Source organism: Xiphophorus maculatus, chromosome 3 (assembly GCF_002775205.1).
Source record: "Xiphophorus maculatus strain JP 163 A chromosome 3, X_maculatus-5.0-male, whole genome shotgun sequence".
NCBI classification, from domain to species: Eukaryota; Metazoa; Chordata; class Actinopteri; order Cyprinodontiformes; family Poeciliidae; genus Xiphophorus; species Xiphophorus maculatus.
The window spans coordinates 1,606,666-1,634,179 of NC_036445.1; the positions used below are offsets into that span (position 1 = coordinate 1,606,666).

Here is a 27,514-nt window from a genome sequence, read left to right on the forward strand (position 1 = left end):
ATGCGACTTAAGGACATAAATTAGACGAATTAGATGATCCTTTAATTTACTTTTCTCATAAGGGAGCTCAGCTTTTCCGATTTCAGTTGCGACACAACTCCACTGCGTGCGGTAAACTAGATTTATATTAATCAATAGGCTCAATAACTATAACTGATTTATGCAGTAGCATGTAGACATTTATTACAATTGTTCCAGGTATTAATGACCAGGAAGCTGCGTTTTCTTTTAACTTTGACATCCACATGTGATTTATCGTCTTTTTTCCAGGCAGGTGGATTCAAGAGATCAAAGTCCTTCAACAAAGTTGGTTATAAAACACTAATAAGGGAGATTTATGGCTGAAACGAACAATGTAAGGGTATTTAGTGCAGCATCAAGCTGTTTTCTATTGAATTGTTACTACTCAGATCAGATTGTAGGGTTTCTTTTTTCTTTTGCTTTTTTGTATGAGCTGTCTTAGGAATCTGAAGGTTTATGTTCATTTACTGGAGCACCACAATGTAGAAAAATATGTGATGTAAAAAGTAGTTATGTAAACTTCTAAATTTGGAGAAAGTAAACTATAAATGCCAAGGTGGAAAGACATCAACATTGATCTTGGGGAACCACCTGCTTATAGAGACCTTGGATGTCCGCTAAGGTCATGACCCTGCAACAGCTCCACATCAGACGCTTCAGTCAGCATTTTAAATGTCGGTTTTAATGAGTCAAATTATAAAAAGACTTAACAAGGACGGGTTGTTTGGAAAGGTCACCGGAGTGGAATTCCTTCTCTTCTAAACAAATATGTCTGCATGACTGGTTTGCAAATCTAAAAAAGAACACAACTATTAGAAAATGAACCAAAAAAAAAACACAGTAACCCCTTATTTCAACCGTTAAGCATGGTGGTGGAGTGGTGATGCTTTGGGCTTGTTTTGCAACTGCAGAACCTCGTTAGTTTGTGGTTAAATCGATGGTTTACTCCTACGATTGCCATCGTGTTTTAGGTTCGAATGTCGGATCAGTGCGTCTCGCAGATAAAGATTAGAATCGGGTCGTCAGTAGGAAAACAGGAGAATGACTAAAACAAGACGAGTCGCTGTGTTTCAGAGTTCACTGTACAACTCAGCCTGACTGCAGTGCCATGGTGGGACTTTAAAAACCTGCGCATAAACATAATTGAAACTCCAAATATTTGAGGTTTTTCTGAATTTATTTTTTATTTTCTTTACATTCGTTTGTAAACTCCAGCATTAGAAACTGAACAGTAAATGATAAAAGGTGACCCTTTATACGGGTCCCCATTACATCACAAGGAGTTTTATAAACAAACGTTATTCCTGGTGCAGCGTTTCACTTATTCTGCTTTTATTTTCGACAAACATAATCCAACCATTCACTTGCTTTATGAAATATCATTTAACAGTTAATTTAAATTCAGTGGACTCCACTTCCTTAACAAAAAACATGCCTGCATAAATATGACACTAAGAAACCTTGCTCCCGTGTCGTCTATTTTTTCTTCACCGATCCCGTTTTCTTTTCAGACTTTGATTTTTTCGTATCTTTCTTTCCTTTCGACAGATTCTCATAGACGTCGTCCTTGTTCCTGGGAAAACACAAAACCAAATGTTGATTTCTTGAGATGTTTGAAAGAGAGGAGCTGGAGAATGCCAACAAAACAAAACAGCAAACCATCCATGAAAAAAAGAAAATCTGCCGGCCAAGTACTGGGAGCCCCAACTGGGTCAGTGTGGGTGTAGTGTGTGTTTATAATTGGATAATTGGAACTTTGCTCACTTGTTTATGAATAACTAAGCTGCTCAGAGGTCACAAAACCCTTTTCAGTCAATTGAACAAACAAACATGGTCTCTGTTTGTTTAACAGACACCATGTTAAACAGACACCATGTTAAACAGACACCTTGCTGTACAAGATTATTTGTACAGTGAGGAATCTTGTTTGTCACCCATCAAGCCCCCATTTCACTTCGACTCATCAATAGATATAATCAATCTCTAAAAAATAAAAAAAGAATTAAAAAATTTAAATGTTCCCAAAAATTTTTATAAACAATAATCTGTTTAAAGTTCTGGTTCCTACACTTAAAAACTGATAACTAATAACTGAATGTGTGGTGTTTTATCTGCATTTGTTTCAAATCTGAGTCCTTAATGCATGAATGCTGATATAAAGAGGCCAGTTGTACAAACGTTTCTCTGCATCTTTGTATGAAAAAACAGAAAAAAAATTCAGACTTGTAAAATAATAATAATAAAAACATTCAGCAGCTTTTTTAACACCATTAGAGCTCTAAAAATGCAACCTATAGTAGATAATAAAACTGCTTTTAATTAATTATAATTAATTAAATTATATTAATTTTGGCCTTTAAATTGTTAGTTTAACCCATATTCTTTCTATGACGAAACTAATAGAGTATACAAGTTCAATTAGCTTTGTTAAAAACTGGGATCGCAAGTTTGAATTCATCAAAGATATTTTCGAAGTAAGGGGAAGTAAGTTGGACCGGTCGGGTCCTGGCTCTTTTAAATACGGTCAATAAATTTAGTTAAAGTTAGCGTTTTCTAGTTAGCCTGTCCTAATGATATTGAATATTAAATTATGTTCCTGCCGGTACTTAGACCCGCATGTGTCCAAGTACCAACCATCCATCCCAAACCCTCTGATGCAATAAAATGTTCAGGAATGATCCAGAAGCATCGAGGCTTAATGAAAGCGTTCGCAGTAACAACTGTTTTATCTCACCCATAGACTAAACAGTACAGATAAAGAAAAAAGGCTTTTCTCCAAAATCAACACTTTCAAGGTCAAATAAACTGTTGTCTTGAAGACATCTTTTATTCAGCGTTTTGGGTTTTTCTGGCTATTGTGGTAGTTTTAAATGACCTAAAGTTGGTGAAGTTATGGAAAAAACTATGTAACTTCCCCACAAATTAACAACAGTTTGCCTCTTGGCCAAATCTCCGTTAACTTGATAATGGTTAAATAATTAACAGCTCAATGTCCAAATCTTGATTCATTAAGATAAATTAAGTAGTATGTCTGGAAACTTTTTTTTTTTTTTTTATAAAAGTTACATGCAGCTTTAAAGGCCTAAGTTATGTATACAGAATATGATGTTAGCATCTGACCAGAACTGCAGAACAGGTAATAAAATTATTCTACACCTTTGAAACTGTCAATTGCATTTATAACAATAATAATAATAATTTAATGATTCACATTAATGTTTCTATAACTGAAAATGACACATTTAAGCTAATTTAAGTTGGAAACCTTCTTTTGCACGCAACAAAAACAGTTGGTCCTTCTTCTCTTGACATAAAAATGAAGCAACACAATAACCATTGAGTCATGTGTTTAAACACACTACTCGCGCTCTAAAAACAAAAAAAACTGGGCACAGAGGAGCAAGGGTGACTTGTCTAATGAAAAGCAGCATTATGAAGCGACGGCGCCGTGAGAAAGATCTGAATCCATTCAAGAATGACGGGTGTCAGAGTTTTAGCTCGATTGTAAACTGATGCCGATTGTTTTAACTTTGGTTCTCACAGTTCACAGAGAAACAGCAGCTACAGGCAGGAGGAAGTAAAAGTACTGACTGCATGTTTTACCATAGCGATCAAAATTAGCACTGCCCCAGTTTCTGGATGAAGAATATCAACGAAAAAGGTAACATTAGTGACTATGATGCATCTGCAGCAGCGTAATGGGTGGCTATGTTAAAAATGAGGAGTTGTTAGAAGATAAAGACTGAAAAATCTTTTCCAGCAGCCATTGTACAGCGCATACAGCTGTGAAACCAGTTGACCAAATGTGCTGGAGCTCTGGTTTTGTTGGTGGATGATAGATGTTGATTGCGACTTAACTTAGTGCCAAATAACGAGTGAGCAGTTTTTTAAGAGCAGTTGAAATCATAATGCAAGTAAAAAAATCGTGCAAATCGTAAATTCTGAGTAATAAATCCCTTTAAGGTTTTAAAAGGATTGTTTTCTCCTCCTCTTATTACAAGCAGTGTGACTGGCACTGAAAACTGCTGCACTGTGGGTTTTAAAAAGAAGAAAAGATCATATCAAAGTCCAGCTGCAGGTCTCCCCTGCTGTTCCCCCCACACAGTCTGCAGCTCAGCTCCTCCCACCAGCAGCAAACCTCAGCCTAAACACACTCTGTCACGTTTTTTTAAATAAAACGGCATGGCAGTGTGACATTTAGAGGACTGGTGTGAATGTTTTAAAGCCATTTGCTTCACTCACTTTGACACCTTCCTGCTGGCTGGCTGGTGTTTGAGCTGCAGATTTCCATACTCGGTCTCCGTTTCCTGAGGAAGAGACAAACATGGGTGTTTCACACACGTCTGTTACAGAATTACTCAAACACAGAGAGGCCGCACCACGGCTTCTGAATCTGTGGTCGGTTGTTTTGTCTCAGTGGGTCGACGTTCAGCTCTTCTGATTGCGTATCGCTCTGCTGGCAGTGAACCAGTCAGCTCACGTAGAGGATATCACTCTTCTATCCAGCTGTCTCACCTTTGAGGCGCTCTCTTTGGCCTTAGTGGTCTGTATGTACTCGGACACAGCCAGGTAGATGAATTTATACTGAGCCTCGGTCTGCACCATGCCAGAGCGCTGCTCTCGCACCATCTGTATGTATTTGGGGATGTCTATGTCGCAGTCCAGACCTGCAGTGAAACCAGGACGACAGTCAGGAAGACAGTGAGACAAAACAAATAAACAGAATCAAAGATTATTTCCACTGTTTTTCTTTTTTTTTTTACCTAGAGTATCAATAGTCTCGAGGATCATATCAATCACCACGATGGTACCCGTCCGACCGATTCCAGCACTGCACAGATTTACAGAGAGAAAAAAAAAATACTGAATGAAATGTGAAAGCAACTGAGGAGAAAATGAAAATCCATATTTTATCTGATTAGATGACAAGCTGTCAGAAATATCAGTCTGATAGATAACCTTTTAGCAGTAGCTGATATGAGCTTGAGGTAATAATCAAACTGGAATGCATGTAGGTGAATTTAGATTTATCTAAATAGTTCTCTCATCTTGTTAGAGTATTTTTAAAGTGTAAGTGTAAATGCGGAGTATTATACATCTATTCAGGGAAATACATTAGCTAAACATTTTTTCCAGACTGCAAAGGAACCCTGTGCTATGACTACCACTTGATTACAACAAATAAAGTTAGAGGTGTTTGGATATATCAATTAGTTAAAATGTTTTGATCAGGAGTCACTGATAAATATTTTAACAGATTAAACTCAGCATTTCAAGCCTAACGGTGTGTTCACACCAAATGCGTTGCGTGCATAAAAAACTCTTCTGATGCACTTGGAATCCAGACACTTGACATTTTGCTCTACACCTAGCGTTTTGTGCGTCAGGTTTACATTTAAAGTAAATGTGGAGGTGATTTTGACACAGCAGACGCCTCTGATGAGTCAAAATCGTTCTAGCCGTTGTTGTTCGTTGCCAGCCTATTTGTCAGGTACGTCGGATGTGTTGGACGTGTCAAACGCTCCAAACTCTTCAAATTGCGCTGAACTGCACTAGTCACATGAAACGCGCCCTCAACTTGACCTCGACTCCACTTAAGACTTTGAATGTTTACCAAAAGCGCCTGACGCTCAAAACGCGCTTGATGTGAACGCACCATACGGTTTTAAGTTTTCCCAACTTTGGGTATCTCTGCGTTGCTCATTTTGTTGCTTTGCAGATCAACTTTTCAGCTGTGAGTAAGCCTACTGTAAAATTTTTACGGTTTCTTTAGCTTTTCTGTACACGACACCTTTATCAATAAAATCTGCATGCTGTTGATTAAATGAATACAATAAAGTTTCCCAGTAGCTGGACAGACGTCTCCTAATCCGGGATTTATATCTGCTGTGAATTTAAAGCAGAAAAACATGACTAGCCTTTATTTATTCCAAGTCATAGTGTTAATGCAAAATTCACCAGAATTGCTGCATGTTTTCCTAATATTGTGCAGCCCTAATTCTAAGGCAATTCTTTCAATAAACACATTTTTTCTGTGCTGCAAAATGAAACTGGACTCAAATCCTATAGAAAACAAACTCCAAGACCTATAGCTGTACCAATCGTAATCCTGTTCCTTTTAGTCTTAAAGTATTACCTGTTTGCGCAGGATTATGAAGCATGTGCTTTGCAACAGAACATGACGCCACGCTACACTTCATGGGTTTAGCCGGTGAGTACCTGCAGTGGATGATCATGGGGCCGGCCTCAGAGTATTCAGCCTGTTTAGCGTTGACTTGTGTGAGGAAGCTGAGGACTCCGCCCGGCTGCTGGGGGACGCCGTGGTCCGGCCAGCTGAGGTACTGGTAGTGCCAAATGGGACGGGAGAGCTTGGGCTGGGAATAAAACAAAGAAGAAAGTCAGAATATTTAAAAAAAACTAAAGATAAATTCACATAAATGTGCAGAAAAGGTTTGAAAGTTAAAAGTTCATTCCTTCTGCTACTTTTACCATTAATAGTAGATTATCGTTGTTATTCTACCATCATTATTAACATCATTAGTTTTTTTATGTGTTATGTAACTCGGATTATGAAGTATATTATTTGGTGTACATTGGCAAAGAGTTGGTAAATATTCTGACGCTGTAGGTCTAGTTCTCATTATTACTGTTATTATTATGGGTCAGTAAATTTTCTTGTCAGTTTGTAATTATCTTGTTTTATATAATATAACTTATTTGTCGGTTCTTTAGGACATAGAAATTTAACAGGCATATGGACACCACAATATGCTTTTAATTATTGAGTTGGTAGGTGATATATTTAATTAAATTAGGATTGAACAAATGTTCACTTCTTCCTCCTCATTTTCAAACAGAAAAGTAGCAGTAATCTAATTATTTTGCACGTGTGTTGTACTCGTTACTTGCATGATTTGTTTTTACAAACCACTTTTAAAAAAATAAAAACAAATACAAAATACCTGGTCCACAGGAGCAATATGCAAAAGTCGGACTTTGTAATCCGTAGCTTCCAACTCGGACTCGAAGGAAACCACGTAGGCGCCGACGTCCTTTGGTTCTTGACAATCAGGCCAGTACGGCACACATTTATTCTGCAAACATTAAAGAGAACAAACACGTTTATCAATGTTTTATTTGCTTTTTCCTGCACTTTAGAAGGTTGTCACAAAGATTTTATGACAATTATTATATTTTAGCACCTTTCTCTTTTTCACTCACAAAACAATTAACTACCCTAGAACTTTTTTCCAACTCAAACTTCTGTGTATTTTATTGGGCTTTCAAATAGCAAACTATCACAAAGGGTTTAACTGTGAAATAGAAAAGAAATCACACTTGGATTTTTCTTACAAATAAAATCTGAAAAGTGTGGCATGCATTTTTGTTTAACCTCATTCCCCTAATTTTCAAGTCTACAAATTTTGATTCTGAATTTAATTTGTGCCCTGGTTGTATGTTTAGCGACTGTATTGTCCATCCATCCATTTTTCCCATCAACTCTGATTACCTACTCAGTTTCTGCTGAAGGAAAATAGCCACACAGCATGCTGCTGCCACTACCATGTTTCACTGTGGGATATTCAAGGTGATGTGGTGTTCCATGTGTTTGCTACGTTTTACAATATAAACAAGTGAGGTCATCTCAAAGTAGCTTTGTTTATGCTGAGACTAAACTGCACAATGTTTAATAATGAAGTAGCTGGTGAAACAGATTGATTGCACTGGATTTTATTCAGAGGCATCAGAGTAAAGGAGGTTTTCCCCCTTTATCATTTTGCCAGAAGAAAATGACAAAATGTAGAAAATCCTAAGGAGTGTGATTACTGCTACAGAACACTGTATTCATGGTTTTCTCTCAGACACTCCATTAATATCTAAACTATAACAACGTTTATTTCTAATTAATCCTAATAATTTATTTTTATCAGTTCAAATGTTTTTAATGATGCCTAATGACAAGAATATTTTTTGAGGCTTTGATACCCACCCGGCCTTTCTCAACCTCTCGCGTCGTCATGACGATCACATGCGTTTTCTCTTGCCACACCATTTGCCAGAAGTCATTCACAGTTGTTGCTAGGCAACCCTGGGTGGCGATGTAAACTTTTGGTCCTCCGGCCTCCCAGAGTTTGTCCTGCAAAGACGGATCAGAGAATCAACAACACAAACAACCCAACGAGCCCGGTGCCATTTGCCTTCGAGTTTGCAGGGACTTACTTTCACATAGTTGGCGTTTATGTAATCTGAGCCGAGAACGTTGGGATCGGCGTTCTGCAGGATGACTCTGGTGTCGTTGACTTGTGAGAGAAAACAAACGGAGTGAGGAAATGGCGTAATTGGTCTCATTTAGCAGCAAGAATGCGTGGATCTTATTTACAGAATCAAACTCACATGGAAGAATGTTCTTGTATCTGTTTTTGCTCTTGTTCTCTGGTCTTTGACCTTCCTCTCTGCTCTTCTTCACCTTCGCCTCCATCTTCTGGAGAGCCTGTCAGCACAAGAAGACGACTGCTGAGTCACACAACCACGTTACATATGAAAACTTAACATTAACCAGGTATGATTTACACAAAAAAAAGAAATACAACAAAGACACATATTCTTATTTGACCAATTAAGACACAGCTTTACATTAAAGCCACCAGATTTTAAGCCAGTGGAATAAAATGGGCGGGATGGAAGGGATTAACCTACATTCACTAATATGGATTATTTCTAGTTTATGCTGCTTCACAATTAGCCTGGGCAACATTTTACAATAAAGTATTTCTTTAAGTAAAATAAAATATTATTACAATAATAATAAAAGTATTTACAGTATTTACAGCTTGTTTACATTAACATAAACTATTATTTAATAAAAACAACAATAAATTTGTTATTCTTAATATTTTATAACACATTCAGCATGTTCACTAATTACTGCCATTATTTTTCCCCAAGTGAGAGTTATGGATGTTATCTCTACTACTACAATAATACAATAATGATATTTATGCAGTAACCTGAAGAGGACGGTAGTTTGCTAATTTTAGCAGGCACATTATGTGTTTCTTAATTACGCTAAGTGATTTTAAACACATGTTCAAGGCAACGGATGAAGCCTCCTTTGACAGTTGTCCAGGTTTGTAATATTTTATTTAGAAATAAATAAAATTTATTTCTAAATAAACATTGTTATATGTTATTTACATATAACAATGTAAATAACAATATAAAATATATATGAAATATAAAAATGAAAACTCTAAACTTCTGCTTATAGTTGAATAAAACTATTTAAGAAAAATATGAGAGAAACTTGCAGTTTCTCACCAATAAAAACCAACATAAAATCTGACTTTTTAAAAATATATATACATTTTTTGTTAATCAAACTCTGTTACCAACTCTCATGCAGTGTCACATTTACCTGAATCATCCAACAAACATATATTTTTGTTTAAATTACTCATTTCAGCTTAAATGTTGGTCTGATAAGGCCGAAATAATCCCGTGTCCCTTAGGTCTCTATTTGGTTTCTTCAGCTTCTCCAGCATTTGAGGCAGATTTTTGTTTTTGGATGTTACAGAAAAAAAACTGTAACATCCATGATAGTGTCAAAAAAAGAGGAAATTTAACAAGAAGAAGACAAAAGAAGAAGTGTGAGGCCAGAAACCTTACAGCAGACAAACAGCATCTGAAAGAGGTGATCTTATGAAACATTAAAAATTCCTGTAAACTTTTGACATGGGATTTGAACGATGATTTCTTTTTTTCATCACTGTTCTGGCAAAAACTGCCCAGTTTTAGCCCTGAATGTTATTGCAGAAAAGGACAAAGTCTTTGTGACAGGCTGCTAGGAACAAAGGTACCAAAACTAACATTTAAGGATTTTTGTTTAGTTGTTCTTGTTGTGAACTTGAGCTAAGGAGCTTAGCAACAAAAACCCAAGTCTAAAATAATCATAAAATGGGTGAAAAACCTGCCAGAAATACTTTCAGAGTGTAGAGAAAAATTCACCAGACACCTTGAAAGATTACAAAACTCTGAAGCAAAGGATGAAGAAATAAGAGGAAGCTGATATCATCTAAAATATAAAAGTCAAAAGATGCAACTGTGAAATGTGGCAGTTTACATCTAAACCTTATGTATCTAAATGAAGTCTTATTTGACTAATGTGTCAGAATGTTTCCTCCGTATCTAACTGACATGTGGTCGGTGAAACATTCTTATTCTAGTTTCCCAGTTGTGAACTCTTGTTGCTTTTCTCAGAGTTTATGCTTCATAAACGTAATTAGGTTTAAGTCTGGTAATGCTCACAGATCAGAATAGCCATGATTAGTATGCAACAGTGAGTTCATTTGCTAAAAATACGTTCAGTTAAATCAGTTATAAAAAAGATGTCACTCATCTTACAAACCCTGCCGTTTATTCTGATCATAACTTGCTGACATCGTGTGTCGTCGTAAGCCCGTTAAGGTTGTAAAAGTGAAAAAAATGAGGCTAATTTTGTTTATTGCCCCCACAAAAGAGTCACACACAATGTCTGCCCTAGTTTCTGCCCCGTAATAATGAAGTGAAAGTAGAAACGCTGATGGAAAGTTTCTGAAAAGGCGACCGGTGTTTATTTTAATTTGGCCCACTTCAGGATGTTCCCGTGTTTCACCCGTTAAAGAAACAACAAAAAAACACCAAATCGTTGATGTAAATATGACTAAGACCAGATTAATCTCACATCGAATTCTTCCCAGAAGCCAGCTTTGCTCTTTTCCCCTTCGCCCTCGAGCGGCTTGTCTGAGGTGAGGTCCAACTGCTTCACTCGGCTGTCGATGTCGGACGCGATCACCCTGGTGGAGAAATAGGGCTGCAGGAAGAAGAAAAAGGACACGAGATGAAAGACACGCTAATGAAAGCACCACACCACACCCCTTAAAGGCCAAATGCAAATGTGTGAGTTAATTTTTCCTATCTGTGCGGCCACGCTGTGAGCTGAGTTGTACACTCACTGCAGTTTCATAAATAAGTCAGACCTGTCTGAGATGGATCCAGTTTCCAGAAATCTCCTCGATGCCTTTGCGCTTGTAGAAATCCACCAGATCTGTCAGCGTGTCGAACAAGTCTGAGCCTCCGACCGTGTACCGGTCATTCTGCACAAATCACAAAGAATTGCACCAACATTAATGTGTACTTGACCAAACATTAAATAAATAAACCTCATAAAGATGAAGAAAAGATTCACAGAAAAGCCATACAATTAAGATATCAAATAATTAAAGTTAAATAAATTTTGCAAGGAGTATTTTTGACCTACAGTCATAGAACTGTAAAACTTGACATAAATTTGACTCACTAACAACTACAGTCTTTACTTTTTCAAACTTTGTTGTATTTATTTAAAAAGTTAGTTAAGCTCAATTTCAGACACTTTAACACCTTCAAACTAGAGATTTCATCAATTATTACAGAAGGGTTTGTTTGAGTCAACTACTAAAAATTCAGATTTTATGCCAAACCTTGTAAAAAATGCAACATTTTCAAGAGAAATTAGTTGGTTGTAAATAAATAAAATAAATTCCTACTAATAGGGATCAGTACTGCCATTCCTCAATGCCTGCTATAGTTTTGTAGTTTAATATTTTTTTTAACTTTGTTGTATTTAATAAAGATTTTATGCAAAAGAACAAAAAGTAGCATACAAGTAGTAAGTGGAGAAAATACATAATTTAAAACTTTTTTTTCACACAAATAAAACTTTAAAAAATGCACCATGCATATTTATTAGGGCACAGTAACCCTAAATTAAGATCCAGTGCAGTCAAATGCCTTTAAAAGTTACACCAGTGATGTAAACAACTGTTCTGTAAAGGCATAAAATAGCCAGTAATCTAAAAACAGCAAACCTACCAAGACATGGCCACATGTATAAACATTTTTCAGTATCATCTATTTATTGTGTTTATTTATTGCTCTTGCCAGGACCTTTATCAACAAGTTTTGAGTTTTTAATTAATACTTTGCCCTCTACCCAAATATTAATTGTTGGTGTGTTTTTGTTGTGACTTGCTGTAAAATGAATTGCCCATTGGGACAAAAATAATGATTTGAATCTGAATCTCATATAAATGGCTGCAGAGACCCGAAGCTCCGACAGGAGAATCTGGTCGTTACCACAAGCCATGCAGGGGACACAACAAACACGTAGAAGAAAGTTCTGTGGTCAGAAGAGACCAAAACGGAACGTTCTGTCTGACATGCAAAAATGACATTGCACATAATTAGCGCTGAAACGATTCCTCGAGTGATTTGAGTACCTCAATTATTAAAATTTCTCGAGTCAAATTTATCTGCCTCGAAGCTTCGTTAAATTATATTTTATTATTTAGCGCACCGTTTTCCGGCAGGGTTATTACTTGCATTGCGCTGCGCTCTCACTTCTGCCTAAGTTGTTGACGAAAGCTAAATGTTAAAAAAATTTTTATTTCATATCATCCCGGTCTCAACAAATGGGTGGAGGAGCTCATAATGGCGACACACAACATATGAGTTTCTGTGTGTGATGAACGAAGGTGTGAAATCCTGACGCTAACATGAACACAGAAGCTATAAATATCTGGACAAGGTGAGAGTTCGTCTATTAAATTGACTGAAGATGAATACAGAAACGAAAAGCTGAAGTATAGACATTTTTAGTATTTGTGAGCCTGCCTCTTTATTATTAAATTGAATATAATTTCAGATTTTCGTACAACTTTTCTTCAGGTTAACTAAGAAAGTGAGGTATTATTGTTACAGGTTAATTTTCTAAACTACAGAAAAGTTATTGTTAGGGAAGCTCAACTGTAAAAAATTGGACTGATGTTGACATGCGATAGTAATACTGCTGTTATGTTAGATTTACCAATGCTTTAGTTTATCTTTTTTTTATCCGATTACTCGATTAATCGCAAGAATAATCGATAGATTACACAATTACTAAAATATTCGTTTACAACAGCCCCACACATAACATGATGAAGCATAGTGGTGGCAGCATCATGTTGTGGGGACACTTTTCTTCAGCTGGTGTGAGTAGAAGTGGAAATGCATGGAGCTACATGAAGGGCCATTCTGGAAGAAAACCGGACTAGATCTAAACACACAGCTCTACACAAACAGTGGGTAGTTTAAAAAGTAGCGATGGGCATAATTTATGATTTATTATGAAAAATGTCCTATCATGATAAGAATTTAGATTTAATGTCGTCATTGATGGTAAATTAAAAAGTATATGTCAGACATGTTTGCCATTTTTTCTATTCTTCCATAAGAGCAACAATTAATATCAGTAAATTCCAAAATATGATTTATGCAATTACTGTGTGTAGTTTGGAAATGTAAATCACACTTTTAAAGTAAGAAGCATCCTGAGCAAACCGTTTCTAATAGGACTGTTTTTCAAGAACAATATTTGTGTTTGTGATGCTGACATGCAGTCACAGCCATGCAATTACCTCAAAAATAAATACTAAATAAATAATTACCGCTATCACAATAATAACACAAAATATCGCTATAAAATACTAAGTCAGTATCACCCACCTCTATTAGAAAGTAGCATTCTGAAGTATTAGACAGCCTAGTTAAAGTCCAGACTTAAATCTGATTGAGAATCTAAGGTGAAAATTTAGTTGAACTCTATTTTGAAAACAAAAATGTACACACATTTCAGTCTGCCGGAGTGAAAAGCTGGTTGAGGACAAAAAGTCCAAAAAACAGCGGAATAAAAATGCACACCACACTTTTCAGGTAATTGTTAAAAAACATTATAAAACATTGCATCTTTTTCTTTCCACGACACGATTATGCATCGTCGTTTCACACCAACTTTGCGTTGGTGTGAAACAGAAAATCCAAATAAAACACATTGAAGTTTGTGGCTATTGCATGAAAAACTGTGAAAAAGTTTTACAGGTGTGAATACTTTGGCAATTCCCTGTTAATGCATGTTGCCACATTCATCTGTTGCTTTTAACAGAAGCAAACTCAGAGGATTAGAGCGCGATGAACCGGCGAAACTGCACCTGATCTGAGCTGCAAGCTTATTAAAAAACACCTTTAAGAGCCTTAAGAGATCTTTTCCCCCTTAGCACTGCACAGGAACAATAGCTTCCATTTAAATAGGCTAAGCAGCAAATTCAGTGAACTTAAAATAAAAACGAAACAGCAGATGATGACTTAGGAAAGGAGGAGAGTTTTATTTACAAACTCCTTCTCAATGACTAAATAGTAAACAGCTGCTTATGTAGAATTCAACACATAATGAGGCCAGGAAACGGTTCCCTTTTCTTGCCTTTTTAGAGAAAATTATTTTTAATACTTTAGCAGCCACAGAGAACAGATGGTCAACACCTGACAGTTGAATTAGGAACAAAAGTCTGTCATTGCATAAGACAGGGAAATGAAATTTTATTTTAGCCCTCACTGCACAACTCTGGGAATAACCCTCAGTATTGTTGCATGATGTGAGTCGGTTCTACGCCCTCCTATTTCTGTTTAGTCACCGGAGAGGAAAAAAAAGACACACACCTGGCACATTATCTTGATGTGAGAGACCCTCTTCGATCCGTTTTTGGTTACTTCATCAGTCAGAACAGAGAGGACGAAGTCTCCGGGTTTGGACAGCGACTCTCTGACCAGGAAGGTGCCCGGCTCGTCTCGGGCGGTGAGCAGCTTCTCTGCGTTTGAGCCGGACAGGTGACCATGGTACCACCTGAGGGGGAGGCAGAGGCACACTCATGATTCATATTTAAAATCTCTGCGGTAAATTAGACGTGCTTGTGGAAAAGTTTCACGCCCTCATCCTGAGAAGACAAAAGCTACAGCAGCTCTGGTCAAGATGAGAAAACACCCGTGAATTTCACTGGCTTCAAAATTAGTCATCTAAAAAAGTCAGCATTTTAACAAAGAAAGTTTAACTACGTATAACAAAATATATATATATATTTTTTTTCTCTGAAGAGTTTTTGCGGCGCTATTGGCTCGTATTTTTGCAACAGTAGGCAGACAGGAAGGAGGGTGAGGAAAGGGGGGAAGACATGCGGCAAAGGTCGCCGGGACCGGGATACGAACCCACGACGTCCGCGTCGAGGACTAAGGCCTCCAAACGTGGGGCGTGCTGTGGTGGTGCAGGGGGTTAGCACTAACAACTCTAACAACATTTTAAAAGTTAGAAACCAATTGCAAACTTCCACAAGGACAAACTGACTAATAAGCGCCTGAGGAAGTGAGTTTTAGGACATTACTTTTGTGATTACCCTCCCAGTAACCATGGTAACACATTTATTAAAACAACTTCCTGAAGGGAGTTGTTTGAATAAATTTGATCCTTCAGAATCTAAAGCTTTATAAAGACGGGGGTGGGTAGTTCATTAATGTCAAAGAGGCATAAATATATGCCTCTTTGACCTTCAGAGGAAATCAACGAAGAACAATCCTTAATCAAAATGTGACCTGAAATCTTGCACCGCTAAACATAATTGTTTTTGTACCAGAGTGAAATTTCTCAGAACAGCTTGATTTCCTCTGCTGCACCACAAGTCCACACTAACAAAATCTTACCGACACCATCTGAGACCTGACGTGGTATCTGAGTGTAAATTCTTTGCTCGAGTCCAAACTTACGGCTCCTGCATGGGGAACTTCTGCTCAGTGATGTTCTATGCTTATGTGAAGGCACATCTATTTTTATTTCCCCGCTTCTTTAGCTTTTTGTGAGCTTTTACTTTACACAAGTGTTGATGTTCTTGTTCAGTGTTTAAAGGAAATAAAATTATTTTAGGTTAAGCAAGTTGGCTTTACCTCAAAATAAATGTCAAGTAGGTTTGATGCAAACTGATAAAAATCTGTTCACCGTTTTTTACAACATTAAATGAATTTAATAAATGAATAATAAAGCTGAAATTACTTTACAGTAATAAAGAAAGTTGTGAACTGATACTGATGAGGTACCTAAAGTGTCTCTTTCTTTTTAAAAGAAACTGACTTTACCATCTGTTTTGCTTATTTTAGACACTCAGCACAAATAAAAAATGGTAAAGGAGAAATGTAAGAATGTAAATGTGAGGTTTTAGGTATTTTTGCACATGTTTTGCATTGGGATGTGCTTTAATTTAGCTTCATCTTAGCTTTCACAATGCACAGCATGTTGTTTTGTGTGCTAGTTGTCAGATGTAAATTATTTTAGAACCTGGCAAAGGTTACATAATCCAGGAACACCCTGGAACTGATTGAGGGTGTACTGACTTTCAAGCTTAGCTGTGTTCTTTGAGGGCAGGATATTTCATCTGTTTCTTTTGCAGGCAAGGTAAACCACATTCTTTGTTTCACAAAGTCAGTTGTATAAATAACATTTCCACACGCTCAACAGTGAAATTACATTATATTTCTAGTTTCCTGAGAGGTTATGCAAGATAAATACTAACAGGGTGAGACTGTAGACTGGACAGATTAGTGATATGCGCGCTCTGACTCCTGCATGTACTTTTATTCTGCAAACTTTCTGTGAGAACTGTTTTTGATTATTATTTTTTAGATTTGCTGTATGAGAAACCAACAAGTTGTCATTGTCCCGGCCTCCCACAGACTCATAGGTGAGAAAAAGTAGAGAGTGTGACTCTTGTGCTAAGGTCAGCCATCGGTGCGTTCAAGGCTCTGCAGTGATGTGGGTCATTGCATTAAGAACTGAGTACAACACTGTAAATCTGAAGCACTTGTAAACTCAATTAAGAAAAAGGAGCATCTGAATTAAAACAGCATGTGCTGCTGCTATAACCAGGTTGGATTTATTTTTGTCCACAACTGTGCCGTGTATTTTTGAGTGCATGAATGTACAAATGCAGCTTGAGTCTGACTTAATTTTAGGCACAGTTCTCGATTTCTTTTTCTAAACTTCCTGCATTGCGGTCGGAAAATTTCTGATGACAGATTTCGTGGCTGAACAGGACAGAGTATTTTTAGCCTGCCCCCTTTCGATATGTTACATCCACTAATGCCCCTCCCTTTATCTACCTTCTGCAGTAAATTAAGCTGCTTCTCGTTTTCTACTTAATTCTGTGCAAGCTTCAAGTTGTTTTTTTTTTGCTTTTTCTGCTTGGAAAATTCTTCCAGATGAAATAAGATTCAAGAACCGCAAGCAACGCTCCAACAAAAGTCTTCTCATGCAGTTTTGCAGAAGTTACAAACTAGCCTGATGCAGACCTCTTATTTTAGTGACCAAAGTCAAATCTTTCTTAATGAGTTCACATTTTTTTCTGGGAAATTATGTCAGGACAAGCACACTGCAAGGTAACATGAGGAGATGCACGCAGGCACACTGTTCTGAAACAACAGAGAGTTTGCGTTAGATGAGGAAGATAGCGAGTAAGCAAGAACATGATGGAGTGTGCAATAGAGGAAGGCAAGCAAGCGGGGTCTGGCCATTGCTTTCAAAAGTGTCAAAACTTAAAGTTTCCAACCGCAGAAACAAAAGGGAAGTTAGACAACTGTCAGAAAGAGACAGAGAAGGATGAGGAGGGGTGGGGCGGTTAGAGGGCACAGCTTCCAGCTCGAAGTTGATTCTCACAAAATGCAGCAGACACTAGAGTCCTTCACTCGGACTAAGCTGGACATCAGCATGCTTCATCAGAGCAGCTCAGTGTTTGCAGCTGGACGGAAAACCTCCACCTCCAGCTGCGATGTCATCGATTTATGTGCATGCTGTGCAAAAAACGCAAATATTGGTGCAAACTTTAACTAAAAATGCATTAAAATTAACTCTCTAAAAGAGATCTTTGACCTCAAGGAGTTTTCTCCTGGTTGAATTAAGGTTGCAGAGCGTTTCAATAAGGCGCCACGGCAGCAGGAAGAATTGTCTTTCATGCATGCAGACGTGAATTATCTATCATCTAGAGACTATATTTAGCAACAGGCGCTAATGAGAGTTTTTCCGATAATGAAAAAACGGAATAAATGGCACTACTTGACAATCTTATTGTATAACCCTGTTTCAGTTCAACTTAAGATGGGTCAACACTTTCAAACATCTCGGTTATTACAGATGGGTTTGAGTCAACTACTGAAATTCTTGATTTTATGCCAAACCTTGATAAAAATGCTCTATTTTCAAGACAAATTGGTTGGTTGAAGATAGACATCTAGCTTTAAATTCCTACTGTAGTTTTGCTAAAGAGTTGTAACACAAATATTTCATCACTAAGAACTACAGTATTTAAGAAATAGCAAAGAACAAACTAATGTGCAAATTTTGGACGCCACCAAGGACTTTGATTGGAAAGTTTAGGGTCATAAACGCCCTGAAAATTAAAAAAAACATAATTTAAGACTTTTTAATGTCTTGCAGAAACTGGTAAATTAATTCAAAATCACAACAACACATAACCTGAATATGTTATAGAAAGTTAAATTAAAATATTATTGCTTTCTTTGGCTACTCAAATTCTTGTGAAATCTCCTGTTAAAGTGAAAAAAAATGCATATATTTTCACAGCTCAGTCACAGTCCTTTTCAATAATGATGATTTTATCAAGGATTTCATCTTTAATCTGCCATATAAACTAAATACAGACTGAATAAACTAAAAACTTAATGTACAATTTAAAAATTATTTAACCAAATCAACCAAAGAAAGACTTTGGTGTATATTTAAGAAAAGAAATATGTTTTCACAATTTGCTTTGTTCAATTTAAATATAAAACTGCAAGCTAAAGAAAATCACTAAAGTTAATTTCAGAAAACAGCTTCCTAGGAAAACTGGCCTTAGCACTGCAGCAACTGCAGCATTTTGCAGCATACTTAAAATAATAACATATTTTTGTAACAGCAACATTTTAAAGACAATTTATTGCAACTTTTATTGTTGGGATGATGATATTTCCTATCACTCGTAATAACGATGGTAAAACGTAAAATAAAAAACAAATAGAAGCTTGTGGGCGGTAAGCAAACGAAGAAATAAATTTCTGTCTCATTGTAACTTCCTTTGCTCATAATTCCCATTGTTCTGTAGATTAATTGTATGCAAAATGTATAAAAAGGTAGATAAAATACAATTAATTCAATGTATCAATAAAAAATAGTAAAGAATTTCACCTGTAAGACATTAGTGCCCTAGTTATTTAGAATAACTAACTAATATTTTAGCTGCAATTTAACCTAAAAACAGAAAGATTCCTGCTTTCTTGAACAAATTAGATGCACTAGTTTCTTCATTTCCATTTCCTTCAGCTGCTCCAACCAGTTCTGACTCAAAAATGTATTTTGTTTATTGTCACTTAAGACTAATATTTCACCATCAGTGACGAAGTTTTCACAAAGGAACTAAAACTAGAACCCAAAAATTAAAAGTCAGATTTATGACAATTTTTTTTCTTCTTTTTTTCACGTGTTTGTTTGTGACGTCAAACAAAGACGTCACAAAGATGATCACATTTCCCAAAAACGCAATAACCGACAGACAAGTTTCCTCAACTGGTCGCGAAATCAAGTTTGTGATTCGTCCTGAGATGAAAAAATGAAGCCAGATGTAGCTGTCAAAATGTCAAATTTATATTTATATTTTAGATGGAAGCATTTTATTAATCTTGAGGGATTTTTCTTTTAGTAGAAACCTTTAAAATGTCATTAAAGTTAGCAGAAATGCAAGAAAATATGAAAAAGCGGATCTACATACTGTAGATCTAAAACAAGTTCTTACTGAAAATCTTTTTTTTAATCCTGCAAAAAATATAACTAAATCATGTGGAACTGAAAGTAGAAAAACATGTTGAGCAAATGTAGATATTTTGGAGGAATAATCACCCAAGATTTAAATTTTTAATTTGTTTTAGAATTTAAAAGATAATACATCATTCTGACGATCTTAAAAAAAAGTGATTCCTGCTGTAGGACAGCATGAAAAAATAAATTCAGATCTAATTTAGACTTTGGAAGAACTTCTCAGATCAAATCTTTTCCATCTATTTCACAGAAGCGAAAAAGCAGATAAAACAAGTACAGATAAAACGATGCACTTGTTTTGAAATACAAGTACATCTTTATAAATTAGAATATCATTGAAAATACATTTATTTACGTAATTCTGCTATAATAAACTCATATATAGATAAATATGTCTCACACACAGTGAGATTTAAAGTGTGTATTTGATGATTGTGGTTTAGAGTTAATGAAAATGTAGTTAGAAAATGACATCAAAACAATAAACAAAAAGGATTTTCATCAGAGATTTTATGTTCTCGCCAATTGTGGGGAAGTTAGTGGAAGGAAAAAATGAGGTAGAAAAAAGTGCATGGAGGATTACAATGGATGTTTCCAGAAGATGAGCTACGTTACATTACTAAAGACATCAGGAACGTTTTATCTGGGCTGCAGAGATAAATAACTGGCCTGCTGTTCAGACGTCCAAAGACCTGCTTTCAGATGAAACTTTAGTTTGAATTTCATGTCTGCAAGTGAAGAGGAGTGGCAAATGTTTCTAGAATTTAAGTTTTCACAGTCAGAGATGATTTGGGTTGCGATGTCATCTGCTGGTTCTAGTCCAGTGTGGTTTCTGAGGTTCACAGTCGACATCTACCAGGAAATTTCAGAGCACTTTGTACTTCCTTCTGCTAAAAGGTTTTATGGAGATCTGATTTCATTTCCCAGCAGGACCTGCCCCACGCCGCCAACGGTACCAAAAACTGACCCGACCTCGACCAAACCGATAATCTTTGAGCCAAGAGAGAAAGGAGAGGTACCAGAACAATAATCCAGATTATTAAAGAAACCTGATCGTCTCCATGGTGCGCTGCACTGATGCAGTAATTCATGCCAAAATTTCAAATGAAAAATGTTATTTTTATTTAAAAATTTTCAGTAAATTAAATTTTTTTTAAGAGCAGCAGCCCATAATCAACAACATTAACAGATAAAAACACTTTCAATACATCAATCTGCGTTCAATTTTGAATTGAGTTTATGAAATAATCTATTTTTTTTGATAACATTCAAATTTATTGAGTTGCACCTGTTGCAATAAGCAATAAATCAGTTAATCGCATTGATAAATCAAAATGAACTCAATAATTTACCCTGGCATGATTTGTAATTTTCTCTTTTTCTACTAAAAACTGGTTGATAAAAAGTCTTCAGTTTGGTCAATTATCCCTTTTTCTGAATGACTATTTTGTTTAAAGACATTTAATAATTCATTTTATTTGTTGTTGTGTTTATTTATTTAAAACATCTTGCAGTTCCAGTGTTAAATATTGATTAGATTTAAAATTTCATTGATCTTTGAGAATGTGTTCTTGCTTTATTATTATGCCTTTACCATTACATTACTTAAAAATTAAAAACAACAATATTATCGCTTATCACAATAACTTCTGCGTCAATTTATCATCCAGCTAAACTTGTTACCATGACGCGTTTTATCTTGTTTCTTCTAATCCAGAAAACAGAACCAAATGTAGGAATAAATGCGCTGCAGCTCTTAAAGGTGGGCGTTTTATTACTGACTCACACTGTGATCAACAAAGATGCTGCAACACCTCAAATTTCCTTAAATGAGAGCTTATGCCCCGGAGGAAAAAACTGAATGAACATTAAAGAAACAGACAAATGACGCTTTTTGTTCTTGCAACATAACGGCTGCTGGAGGAAATGTAGCTGGTCACAGCGAGCTATTTTTAGCCCAACCACCTAACCAAATGTCATCTCAGCTAACCTGAAAGTGAAGGTGGAGACCCCACCAAAAAGGCCGACAGACAAAATGAGTCAAACACCGACTCCTGCTGCAGGCGCTGGACATCACGGACACCACCGGACCAATTTTACTGAGCCGCAACCACAAGATTTACATTCTTTGCCCCATTTCAGCTCCTAAAAATCCTCTAACAACAACGTTCGACTGCTCTGAATAAAAAATATTAAACGTTTTGCACAGTAACTCATCGTTGTTTTTGAAAAAAGTACCACATATGAAGCCAGCTGTGCTTAAAAACACACTACAAAAGTTCAGAACAGTCAGGAAATGCTGCATTTATGACCAAACTTATCAAATATGTTCAAAAGGAAGATGAGATCAGAGATGCACTAATTCGATATTAATATCTGTATTGGTCCCGATATTGAAAAATATTCTAGATCGGATATCAATGACATCCATAACGGCAGATCTACTCAAAGTTATCAAAAAAATTGTAATTCAGTACATTTAAATCTGTGTTTAAAAAGGGAAATGCTTTAAGTCAGTTTAGCTGTACTTAAAGCTACTGAGAGACATTATGTTTGATGTTTATTTTACATTATATTTAGAATTCATAATTTCACTTTCTGAGCCATTTTAAAGATTTATTGCAGTTTATTTTTAACATGTTTGACCAAACTAGCCAATATTTAGAACATTTTGTTTTTGTCAGTTTCAGCTTCTTTATTATTTATTTTACTTTGGCTGTTTTACTCCTAAATGCACTGACAAATAATTTTTTCCCCCCATTTAGCTAGTAAAGTTACTGGTGTGTTTCAGTGTGCTGTACTGGTGCAGAGTTATCAAATAAAAATGTAATTCAGTAAGTCAACAATGTTTTTCTGTATTGTATTGGTATCAGCTGACAATAAACCTCAGATATCGGTATTGGTATTGGAAGTGAAAAGGGCAGATTGGTGCATCCCTAGATGAGATCCATGAATGAACAATTCCCATACAGAATTATGCCTTGTGAAAGCTTATTCTTATGTATATGGAATATATACGGTTGGTCAGACCTTTCTGTGGTCGGGTCGGAGCAGTTCACAGGATATTTGAGCTCGATGATCGTCCCGTCTTTGTCCTGAAGGATGCCGTTCTCTGCAGTGTAATACTCCACCAGCTCCGACAGGGTGGCGAACTTCTCCCCTCCGTACAGGTCGTAGTAGTCTCCTGTGTTTTGGATGCGGATGTGGGTGACCTGTTCACTCACCCTGAAGAAAGAAAACCAGTCAAAAAACAAAATGCCTAGAGGAAAGGAAAGTGAGAAAGGTTTTCCAGCTCACCAGGCATTTTTCACATCAGATAAAACTGGATTAATATGTTTAAGTAGTAAAAGCTGATTGTCAAGACACTTCACAAAATTGCAAAAACACAAATTTGACCAAATATTTGGTCTAGTTTCTACTGCAAACATCTTAGTTCACCTGAAATAAGACAAAACTAGCTTACAAGTAGATTTTCACAAAATATAGGAGATTACTTTAAGTGAATAATTCCTTAATATTGATCAAAAAGCAATAGTTCTACTGGAAGATTATTTCACTTTTAAAAATACATCTCCCCATGTTATAAGTATATACAGTATATAACACGTTATATTTTTAAGATCCAGTTAATTCCAATTTATCATCTAGTTACAATCAGAGTTATAAATTTTATTGATCTGTAATACCAATTGGTGAAAATGTATGTTAGGAATCCAAATAAGCAGCATTTTCCCACTAACTTTGCAGAAATCATTGGCTTAAATATTCATCCTGCTGACAGGTTTTCCACTTTAAAATGCAAAGTGTGCATGTATTTCTAGATGTGGTCATTTATTTCATCTCTCCTCAATATGCAAAAAGTCCCAAATAATTAAACCAACGACAACGTTGTTACTGAATGGCCCAGCTTATTCCTGGCGCCTCTAGGAAGCCTCCAACAACCTTTCTAAGGTGAAATGTGTCTGAAGCAGCGAAAGGCGCATTAATGAATCTCCTGTCAAGACGGAAAACCTCTAAAACAGAGGATGTTTTTACGATCAGTGAAACCTAGCTGAGTCTAAAGGGCAAAGGTTTCACAACGTCTGATATGCAGTCAGCAGATGTATCAGTAATAGTTTTCCCTTTTAGTAACCTGTAGCGCAAAGAATTTTATTTTTAGCCTCTCTCTGGCACATGACGTCCACACAGTCATTAAATATTTCCACCTTTGTTGCATTCAGGGACATTTACAGTCTACAGAGGAAATTAGGAAGTAAATAAAGCCGCTGCGAACGTAAAGTCAGGATCCACAGGAGAGCGGCGGAGCTCAATAAGTCCAGTTATTACCTGACGGACAGGGAGAAATCGCCGACATTTTTCTTGCTGGGTCGAGCCAGAAAGCTGCCATGGATGCCTCGAGACTTCAGGATCTCCTCGGCCTGCAGACCAGTGATGTCTCTGTGGAACCACCTGCATCACATGCAGTGAAGCAGAGACAGAAAGTAAAAAAAAAGAAAAGAAAAGAGTATTTGTCTCTGATAAGAACGAAGAGGTTCACCTTTAAACAACCATGACTCTCAGCGCTATTATACCACAAGACAGAGATTAAATAACATGAACGGCTTGGTCGCTTTTTGAACATGAACTAAAACTAAAACTAAAAACAATGCTTTGAATAGACTAAGTTATTATAATCACATTTTGTGTTTTGCTATTTTGCTCTTCATTCAGCATCAACTCCAACAGAAACATCCTCATTGTAGAGAAAATGTTTTATTCTTTCTGCCAATTCTGAATCAGAAATACTTTTGATTATGAAACATTTTCAACATGCAAATTACATCAGCAGCTTCACTGAATTATGTTATGAAAGATGAAGTTACGGCTAGTCGCTAGACCTCACATCTCGCACCCGTAACCCAGAAGTCTGGGCTGAGCTCAGAGACATGCAAAATGCAGCATAAAAATATGTTGTTTTTTAATCAAAAACTTCATTTAAAGTGTTTGTGATTTGAATGAAAATCAACCGGGTTGCCGACTTAATTTGGGGTCAGGTAACATTTTAACCAACTACCGTTTGCCTGTTTTGCTCACTTTTTAAAGAGATATTGATTCCTGAATTTTTTTTTTTTTTTTTTTTTTTACTTAATGCATCATATAATCCAGCTTTATTCTGCGTTTAACAGCACCATTAAAGCACAGATTACACAATTTAAACTTTAAAATGGTCTTTTACACAGAAACAAGAGATTCAAAGAGCTCGAATCTTGAGGATACACAGACAGATTTTAAACTTTAAAGCTTCCTTTTTGTCTAAAGCAGAGACTGTTTCACACACAAGGCTTGAGAAATCACATGATAGAGGAACAGAGCAGAGTCGGCGAACGTCTGGCGAAAGACAAGAGAAGGAGGAATGGAAACAGAGAAGTTGTCATCAAGCAAACACAAAAGAGACACGACCAGAGATGACTAACGGAGCGTTACAGAGTCCGGCACAGGCTTTGACTCACCGAACCATGTTGTCTCCTCACTTTTTCTGGGACGAGAGAGAACAAGAGTCACTTGTACCTGTGCAACACGTGCAAACTCAAAAGCACAAGCCTTTTCTCTTTCCTTTAAGATCCTTAATCTCACAAAAACACGAGTAAAGACTAACTTTTTAGCTACTTCCTCTCTCTTTGTGCACTTTAACACATGATGAGTTCTCTCTTTCTTACACATCTGCTCTCAGACACTAACCAGACGACTGGCACGAACGTCTTTCCATCTAACATCAGAACTATCGCATCCATCTCTCACTTTATTGCATCACATTCACAAGACACTAATAAATGTTCCTCCTCTCAGCACCTTCCTGCAGTCTGACCTCTTCCTACCTCGACCCAGCGCCAACCAAAAAGCAGGTAAACACTTACTCTTCTCAGCTGCTCCTGAAAACAACTGTCACTCGCCGGGACGTTCACACAGTATACGTCTGTCTCTTCCCCCTTCTGCGTCGTTCGCTCTCTTCCTTCCTTTTTACGTCTCCTTTCACAAAATAGTGAAAGCAAGACAGGAACAAAAATAGCTGACAGGCCGGAATTCCTCCAGCAGATAGAGACGCAGCTTTTTTCTTTTTTTTCTTCTTCTCGCTCTTGTTTCTTCGTGTTTCTTAATGACGACCACAACGAGACCTCATCGAATCTGAGAGCAGAGAAGCTTTCGGCTCCATCACTGGAGTTTCCTGTGCAGATCCATTCACTGGTGGATCCACCAGCTACTCCATCGTGCTTCACAGAAGTTCAGATGTGAAAAAACTCTGACGTGGTCCGCGCTTCTTTGTGTCTCAACCTTCCCACCTGTCTGCCACTGCTGCCGTTTTTCCTTTACTTCCAGGTGTGTTTGACTGTGTGTGCATGTAACACACAAAGGTCAGAGTCACTGAGCACTTCCTCATTTGCGATCTGACCTTCCCCCCCTCTGCAAAGTGCGCCTGTGTGGGTGTGTTTGAGCTGCTGAAGTATTTGCAGTAGTAAACATTTCATCAAAATTAGACATTTTGTAAAGAATTAAAGAAAGGCTTCCTCCTAAAGCATCACAAACAAACAGTCTGCATTTAATCCACTAATTGTTTCCATCCACATGAACGTTGAACCAGTTCCTCAGAGCCAACTTTAGGGCTTTCAGAGTGAGAAATTGTGGAGGAAAACACATAAAGCACAGAGCGCTCCTCCCTGCCCCCAACGCGCGCTAGCACATTTTAGCACACATGCAGCCCTGCAGGTGTCGTCGTGGTTAACGCCGACTGCTTGCATTTTATTCCTCTCATTTCACTGTAGTGCTCTGCAACAGTTATAAAAGCTGCTCTGACTTTTTGTCCCTCCTCCAAACACACACACACACACACACGTGCAGCGCTCATTCTGGTTGAGTTGTCGCAGCCGCAGAGTGACAACAACGATGTTTCCCCCGATTGTTTGGTCAATGCTCTGAGCGTTGCAACACATGAAGCTGCTGCAGAGCACCAGGTTGTTGCCGCCTGCAGGAGTTTAATGCAGGTTTGCTTCTAATGCTCACAGTGATTACACAACTTCTGTGCATGAAGCCGTTCAGTTATGTTCCTCGTTAGTGTATTAGCTGGTTAAACCCGTCGACGATCCCTATCTGAGTACATCTATCACCAAAAATGCCCGGAAACATTTGACCATTTACTGGTAAAGATGAGCAAAAAGATTTAAAAGTTTTATCAAAGCTGTATAGTCTGACTTTTATCATCTATAAATTCAACCAGAAATGTTTGGACATTTATTCAGTTGGGGAAAAAATACCTAATAAATGGATTTTTTAACATTTTTATCGGAGTTACAATAGTTTGTAAAAATCAAATATTTTCAATAAAATAAACGCAACTGAGGGACTTCAGCAGTTTTACAGGGTAAAATGTTTCTATTTAATTTATTTTAATCACTTTACTTTCTAAAGTCACATTTTCAGAAAGTCCTCAGTTCTTTATACCCATTTTAAAATACAAAAATTCACTATAAATATATGGAAAATATTTTATGAGCATTTTAAGTTTAAAAAACAGAAACAGCAAGGAAAGAAGGAACAAAGGATGGTAGGAAAGAGGGGAGGGAAGGAAAGAAGGAAGGAGGGAGAGATGGATGGGACAAAGGATGGGAGGACGGAAGGATAGGAGAAAGATAGGAGGAAGAAAAGAAGGAGGGAAGGAAGGAAAGCGAGATGAAAAGAAAAAATGACAAGCAAGTAAGGAAGGAAGCAAGGAAGGAATAAGAG

The 27,514-nt window shown here is 36.9% G+C and overlaps 1 protein-coding gene across 1 annotated transcript; it reads right to left on the minus strand.

Moving 5' to 3' along the window:
- Positions 1-1,179: 1,179 nt before the first annotated feature.
- Positions 1,180-26,145, minus strand: ptpn6 (protein tyrosine phosphatase, non-receptor type 6). The gene is made up of 16 exons (XM_014468681.2): positions 25,654-26,145; positions 25,249-25,274; positions 24,086-24,208; positions 22,790-22,984; positions 14,572-14,755; positions 11,037-11,153; positions 10,742-10,870; positions 8,416-8,512; positions 8,242-8,321; positions 8,012-8,158; positions 6,984-7,115; positions 6,241-6,395; positions 4,785-4,852; positions 4,537-4,688; positions 4,264-4,328; positions 1,180-1,594 (listed from the first exon to the last, which is right to left on the minus strand). The coding sequence occupies exons 2-16, from the start codon at positions 25,254-25,256 to the stop codon at positions 1,498-1,500; spliced, it is 1,749 nt and encodes a 582-aa protein (XP_014324167.2). The 5' UTR covers positions 25,257-25,274; positions 25,654-26,145; the 3' UTR covers positions 1,180-1,497.
- Between the last annotated feature and the right edge of the window lie 1,369 nt (positions 26,146-27,514).

What these genes read in the sequence shown, in the direction of transcription:
- ptpn6 (XM_014468681.2), bottom strand. An exon ending in CGAGACTATTGATACTCTAG is followed by an intron (nt 4,689 to 4,784) that starts GTAAAAAAAAAA and finishes GTTTCACTGCAG; the next exon opens with GTCTGGACTGCGACATAGAC. An exon ending in GCCAGCAGGAAGGTGTCAAA is followed by an intron (nt 1,595 to 4,263) that starts GTGAGTGAAGCA and finishes GTGTTTTCCCAG; the next exon opens with GAACAAGGACGACGTCTATG.